General features: G+C 38.5%; 1 protein-coding gene across 1 annotated transcript in view; it reads left to right on the top strand.

Annotated features, from left to right (window-relative positions):
- The window catches only part of LOC137976352 (zinc finger protein 510-like), a 17,570-nt gene that overhangs the window by 6,490 nt on the left and 3,580 nt on the right, over positions 1-7,500 (top strand). The window contains exons 2-4 of the mRNA XM_068823692.1: positions 284-382; positions 2,552-2,695; positions 7,081-7,500. The exon at positions 7,081-7,500 is cut by the window's right edge and continues 3,580 nt beyond it. Coding sequence (XP_068679793.1) covers positions 284-382; positions 2,552-2,695; positions 7,081-7,500 — 663 coding nt within the window. The remainder of the gene's footprint in view (positions 1-283; positions 383-2,551; positions 2,696-7,080) is intronic.

The raw sequence follows: 7,500 nt of genomic DNA, 5'->3' as shown, positions 1-7,500 counted from the left end.
AAAAATGTAGTCAGTAGGGCAGAATTTAAGTGTTGTTTGACTTAAACTGTACTGTAGAGAAAGGTGTTACTGTATATATATGGCTTTTGAACAACTGGAGGCCCTTACTGTCTGGAGCTTTAATTATCTGACAGTATATGGTCAATAAAAATTAAATGCGATCAAGAAGCCTTTTCAGTGGTTTACTTATCCATACATAGTCTTTGAGCAAAAGATAAAAATTAATATGGTGGACCAACCAGATCTTCATATTGATCAGTTTTCTCATTTTTTTATTTTATAGCCTTTGGCTAAAAAGGCCAAAGAAAGAGAATTCAAAAAGAAAAATGCTGAGCTGCAGTCTAAAGTTAAAAAGGTGGAAAGGAAGTGTGCTGTGTTAGAGGTTAGTTACACCCTCAGAGGGACTTTCATTATCTGGACTTGCTAATACTGCTGAGGCGGTTAGTCTGGCTAATCTTCATGGAGAACATTACTGTTCATGAGACAAGGATTAGGAGGAACTGTTTAAATATACAACTACTATTAGTAGTACAATGTAATTAATTCCCTTTGCGTCATAAGGCTGTGATGCTGTCTCGTCTGGCCACTCTGTCTGTGGCAGCCATCTCAACCTTATCCCTTGGAGCTTCCATCATTCCTTTTGCCAAGTTGTTTTGAGTCTTCCTCATGCCCTTCTCCCATTCAGTGTCGCAGTCATTGCCTCCTTCCCTCTTCAGCATTTGCCAGATCCATTTCCATCTTCCAAGTTCATCCCTGATGCTGTTTGTGTTTGCCCTGTGTGACACCTTTAAACAGTACAGTGGAAACTACTGTATTTACCTGTGAATAAGTCGACCCACCCCCCCCCCCCCTCCCCAATTTTTGATGGTGGCAAAAAACAGTATTTTCTCAATTTTCTTAAGTTTACTCAGGATACTAATCTTGTATCTCTTAGACATAATTTCAGGAACTGTGGATACACGAAATATCACAGCAAGTCTCAAGTGCTTTAGTTCAGTGCTACAGCAATTGTTGTGTATGAGGGCATCTTGTCCTTTGGTTTCGAAAAAGCCCTCATAAAATCGATTATGTAAACCTCAAACTAACCTTTTTCCTTGTGCAAGGACAGAAAGGCATTAGAGGATAAGCACAACATCACGGAAGCTGGAGAAATCTTTGAAAATGACTTGATGCAAATCATTAAATTGGTCCACACGTGTTAAGACTTGGTTTACGTGTATCTCACATGACAAGAACCAAAAACTCAAAAACTCAAACCAAACACGACAAAGTTTCCAAAAGCACTTTAATCAGCAAGGCATGTAACAATAAAAAAAAAAACAATCATTACCAACCAGCATTTGCCTTTGTTGAACGTGAGTGACAATGACACAAACGCGAGATATTCGTTGTGCCAGGTTACGAAGCAGTCAAAAGATTGTGTTTTATTTGAAGAAACAGAGACGTCTTTTTTAGCTTTCCTCTTTTGATAACCCAAAATTTCCGGTCTCTATTTCAGAATTGTGCTTTGAGTATCTTCGACGTTTAGAGGACAAATCCTTTTTTCACTTGTCACCAAATGAAATGAGCCAACCTGTTCCACCCAAGACGATAATAATTATTATGCTAATTTTGAATAAATTATTTAGCTAGAGCTTGGCTCTAAATTTTTGACCCATGCATAAGTCGAGGGTGACTTTTGGAGTTTACGTATTTTGAGGTCATAAAAGGTTGACTTATACATGGTAAATACGGTACATATAACTCTATTGTATAACACATGTACAGTATAGTACAATAGCACAAGCTTTTACCTACCAGTTGTTGTGCTGATGAATTGATCTCATGGGACAACCAACAATTCCTAAAAATATAATATCCTCTATTATTGTTCTGAACAATGCAACAGTCGTATAGTGTGCAACATAGTTGTCAAGTAACATAAGACAGTGTAATCGTCTTTACTCAGTCATGCACAGCTGACCGAGCTGTTTGTGTTATCACTTCTTATCTCACTAAGCCTCATTTACACTAGCAAGTTATCCTTGACAAGTTTTCCTTGGTAGTTTAAATGGAAAATATGACAAGTTTTCCTTGACAAGTGCACGTGACAAGTAATTTACACGAGCAAATATCGTCCTTTTTTTCATTGATAAGTGTCCTTGTGAAAAAAACTAGCATGCTAGTTACACTTGTCAAGGAAAAAGTTGTCATGTTTTTCCATTTAAACTACCAAGGAAAACTTGCTATTGTCAGTGAGGCTTTAGTCACACAACGTGCACATTGCCAGCAGGCAGTGCCCGCGGCATTGTTAGTAGTATATGCGCATGCATGTTTTACATTTGTGTGTGTTTTGTTAGTCCGCCATTGTATTGCGTGATCGATTTGATATAAAACTGTTTGAGTTCCTTTGTTGTGCTTTTCGTTCCTTGCCTGTCTTTTCAACGCATTGGCGCATGACAAATTCCATTAGTCCTGTCACGATGACAGTTTGCTTTTTGTAGGGTTGAGTGTCTTACTACTGTTAGCAAATAGCAAAAGGAAACATTTAGTTATTGTAATATGGTTTTAGGGAAAGAAATCAGGCGTCAGTCTGAGAAAGCTTTTGCAGAAAGGACCTTTGAAGGATGGTAATGTTAAGGCAACATATGTGTCCATTGCACGTCAACTTGAAGGAAAAGCAAAGAAACTTCAAGAAGAGAAAGTACAAGCCAAGGTATTTTGTTGCTTTTAGTTTAAGGACTGTTAATGAAGTACACATGTGAAGTTTTTCTGTTGCAGGACCAGTCTTGAACTAAAGCGAAGAGGACAAAAACATGCTTGGTTACTACATCTGCATATCGCGCGATTGTGGGATACGGCGTTAAAATTTTTCTCCCCGGTCCTCCGAATTACGTCACCAAATCACCTGGTTTATGGCAAGCAATTCGCACACTAAATGGAGCACTCTGATTGGCTGGTTTTCGGTTCAGGATTTTACAGTGCGGACCATTACCATGGAAACAGTTTGTTTCCGTATTTGTTCTCTCCCCCGGGAAATTCAAGTTGAGCCGCGAATTTGTCACAACGTAACAGTACAATAATTACATAAAGTGGAATTTAGTTTTAGCTGTAAAAGGTGACCGTTCAAAGTTTGCTGATGGAAGACGAAGCTTAACATTCACCAAGCGGATCGTTCAAAGAAACAATGCCATATGATAAACAACTTACCAAAGCACTAGTCAATAGAAACCCCAACCCCTCGGTCCTGGGAAAGGGTGGGGAAATTGACAGAACATCGAGGCAAAAAGCATCAATTTTCCCACCCCCTGGGCAGAAATTCCTCTACCTCAAGGGCAAGAATGTCCCAAGTCATACCAAGCTAAGAGGGAAACACAAATTGCAACTTCTTAAGCAGCATAACTACAGTAAATAACTGAAATGTAGACTGCTCGCAGTCCCTTCTGAGTTTGTCGAAGCGCTCGCTTTGGTCACAGAAGCGAGCCGAGGGGAGAATGGTGATGGAGCGAGATATAGGGTCAACATTCCCCAGTTCGGCCCTCACGCTCGGCTATTGTTGTTGTTATTATTGACACTTTTTGATATCGCGGTTTTACATGATCAATAGCATAACGAGACTAGTCCTAGGCTATGCTATATAATTTACAAATATGAATGTTCAGTTAGATTATTCCTTTCAACGTTCTTCTCAGTTCTTTTTATCTCTTATAGGTATAAAAGTTCTTAACTATTTCAACGTTTTGTGATATGATCCATTTCTGGCTTTTCGTTAATAGATATTGCGTCTCTTCTTCGTTTTTTACTGTTAAATGTTCATTGAGATCGTTCTTCAGGCTTTGGTGGCATTCTGCGAGGAAATCGAAAACTACATTTACTTGGTTGACTTTGTAATCAGGGTAATTTGATGTTTAATACCCGCCCTTAGTTCTCTGTATCTGTCTTGCTTGGTCTTCCACCTATCTGATATCAAGCCTATACCGCAAACCGTTCCTTCGATGAGTAGCCATGTCTTCTTCTCCTTGTCCATTACTGCTCTATCAACCTTGTTTGCGTTGTTTTCCGGCTTTTTTCCATATGGAATTCGATGTTCCAATTCATTTTGGCTAGTGAGTTCTTTATGACCGGTATCGGTGGTCTTTGTTGATACCATGCATGGTTGTTTGTGACCACTTTTTTCATTGAAACCATAGGCTGAGAGTAGGTAGTCGTAGTAAGGTCTCAGCATTTTGTCATGACGTGATGTGTATAGCGAATGCGCTCATTCTATGGGTGACAGTTTTTTGCTTTTGTGAGCACATTCTGCAATTCAAGTCATCTACGTGCTGCTGTAGTTTGCTCTTTTCATACGTCTTAGTTGGTAGGAGATGTTGCCGTAGGTTGGTATTTACACTGTATACGATGTCAGGTATGTTTCTCCAATTTTGTAGTAACTCGCACACGTCAATAGCTATTTCTTTGTCTTCGCTTTGTTCTGTCGTGAACGCTCCAAGCCATTTCTGTTCTGTTGTCTCCTTCATGTAGATGCTGTTTTTTGTTTGAGTGACGAAGTCTGAGATGTGTTTTGGACTTGCCTGCTGGACTTCGATGGTTTTTTTGGTCTTCATTGGTAAGCACCGTTTTTGTTTTGTCAAATGTGATGGTAATTCCGAGGTCTTTAGCGTAATTTACTGCATCTTTAAGAACTGATTTTAATCCTTTAGCAACCTTCATCTCTTCAAATCTTCGTACTAGTTGTAGTCGCTGATCTTCACTTCTCATAAGGTATTTTGATACCTTGATTTTTGTGATCTTGTAAGTTGTGTGAATCTCTGTAAGGCCCTGACCTCGCTGATAGGTGGGTAAGTATAGTAGCTTGGTTGACCCGCTGTTGTGCATCCCGCCATGCTCTTGGATTATTTTTCTTGTTTCTCGGTCCAACGGTCTCAGTTCATTTAGTCTCCATTCAACTGTCCACAAGTGGTATTGTATAACTGGCAGTGCAAATGTGTTGGTTGCCTTGATTTTTCTAGGTATGGATATATTTGAGGACCAAATTACGTTAAGTCTCTTGAAATATTCTCTGTTGACTTGATCAAATACTTCATCATCTAATTGTGCAAAGTTCTCCAGATTTCCAAGGAACTTGTAGTGATCTTTATCTTGTAATACATTGATGGAATCGTTCTCGTTAAGAATGAGGTTTTCACTCTGATACTAGTTTTCCTTTACTTACTGTGACGGTCCAATTGAGTCCAATGTCACTCAACATGCTTTCCATTCGCCTCGTTTCCATCATTGTTTTAGTTGGTGTCTTGTGGTATGTCTTCAGATCGTCTACGTAAAGAAGGTGTGTTGGTTTGTGTTGCAGTAGTTTTGTCAGAGTATATCCTTGGTTGTTTCTGAGTGACCATGAAATTGGGTTTAGACACATGGTGAAAAGTCTAACACAAAATGAATCCCCTTGTAGTATTCCGCGATGTAGAGAAATTGTGCCAATTTTTTCTTTCCCATCTTTTGATGTTTTTGTTGTTGTTATTATTATTATTATTATTATTATTATTATTATTATTATTATTATTATTACATGTATTATTTTTATTATGTAAAATGTAAAGATTATAGCTATATTTCAAATTCAAACAATATAGCTTAATTGGGGGACCACCTTTAATTTTGTTGGCCCCTTTCACAACTTCATTTTTATCATGGATTTTACTCAATGTCGTCACTCTGGACAAGTCCTGATAACACTTTTCGGATTATTGTCTCACTACTTTCCATTAAAATTGTCTTCTGCATCCCCGCAACAACCTTTTTGCACAAACCGTTTGTTTCAAAAATATTTTCCAGTTCCTTTACTGTCTCTTTTATACCTTCACCAAGTGCACTGATCACAAGAGGCACAACTCTGACCTTGAAACCAGGTCTTCGCACTCAAAGTTCAAATGCAAGCTGTCTGTAATTTTTTTTTTTTTCAATTCTCTTCTTGTCTATGTTATTTTCTTGTGGGCACGCCATATCACATATCCAGATATTCTTCTTTTCCTTTTCTTCAAGTATCAAATCTGGTCTTCTAGATGTTGTCGTCTTTCTCAAAGTCCCACACCAGCTTTCCTTGAGAATTCTCCAAAACATGTCCCGTTGACCGTTTTTCCTTGTACCATTTCACATTCTTATCTAACAAATTGTATTCCTTTGACCAGGAAACAGCCATCACCATTAGTGCTCTGTTGTGTCTTATTACATAATCACTGCTTGCACTGGTCTTGCTTTTTATAAATTTCACTTTGCATTTCTTTCTGATGGTAGTCTTTCTCTCTTTTTTTCTTCTGTGCCTTTTTTGAAGCATAATTTTACCAATTTCCAAGCTTGTTTCCATGCTTTGTCGAGTATGTTCCCTTCCAATATTATGCTTTCCCCTTCAATTTCCACTGTCTTCCCTTTCCATTGCATTGTCACTACTGCTTGTCATTATTGTTATTGTTATTGTTATTGTTATTGTTATTGTTATTGTTATTGTTATTGTTATTGTTATTGTTATTGTTATTGTTATTGTTATTGTTATTGTTATTGTTATTGTTATTGTTATTGTTATTGTTATTATTATTAGCAGCGGCAGCAGCCAACGTTTCTTTCCTACATGTTGGTTAGGCTCTAAGTTTTGCACCCACTTGCAGGTAATTATTATGGTCAGTTTGAGAGAACTAATCTTTAGGTAGGATAGTCTTTTTTATGAAATACAGGGCATTAAAAACTTGCATTTATTGGCGAACACCCTTGTATGTGCCGAGGACAAACACTGTTAGGTTTTAGTAAGCAAGTTTCAGCAAGTTTTAGGAGCAAGGATGGCACAGTCGGTTAGTGCGTGGCCTTGGTGGAAGAGGTCCCGAGTTTGATCCCCGGATCTCACGTCCTTGTTTCGACTTCTTGCCTTTCAGTGTAGCTTACGCAGTAGTTTTAAATATCGGTAAATCGGAGCACTGATGGAGAGGGGGGAGTAAAATGAGCGCACCGTCAACCTTAGGTTTGTCAGTTGAATTACCGTTACGAGTTATCGACGTTAAATATGGTCTCTTTACTTTAAGTCAACGTTGATAATATTTTTTAAAATGTTCTTTCCAGAAACAACGTGGCAAGTGTTTTGGCCGAGTAGGAGATTTAAGGGTACGTGAAAGAGTCCATACTGGAGAAAGGCCTTATGAATGTGAACAATGTGGCAAGTGTTTTAGGGAAGCAGGAAATTTGAAGACACACGAAAGAGTGCATACTGGAGAGAAGCCTTATCAATGCAAACAATGTGGCAAGTGTTTTAGCCAAGCAGGAAATATGAGGACACACGAAAAAAGAGTGCATACTGGAGAGAAGCCTTATGAATGCCAACAATGTGGCAAGTGTTTTAGCCAAGCAGGATATTTGAGGAAACACGAAAGAGTCCATACTGGAGAAAAGCGTAATAAACGTACGCCAGTAGTAAAGTTTTTTCTCAACAGAAGAAGTGTCGGGAAACGTGAAAAAGCAGGAGAAAGTTGTGCAAGTGCAAAT

Source organism: Montipora foliosa, chromosome 11, assembly GCF_036669935.1.
Source record: "Montipora foliosa isolate CH-2021 chromosome 11, ASM3666993v2, whole genome shotgun sequence".
NCBI classification, from domain to species: domain Eukaryota; kingdom Metazoa; phylum Cnidaria; class Anthozoa; order Scleractinia; family Acroporidae; genus Montipora; species Montipora foliosa.
Note: the sequence above shows the minus strand (reverse complement) of the source record. Positions and strands in the feature narration are given on the sequence as shown.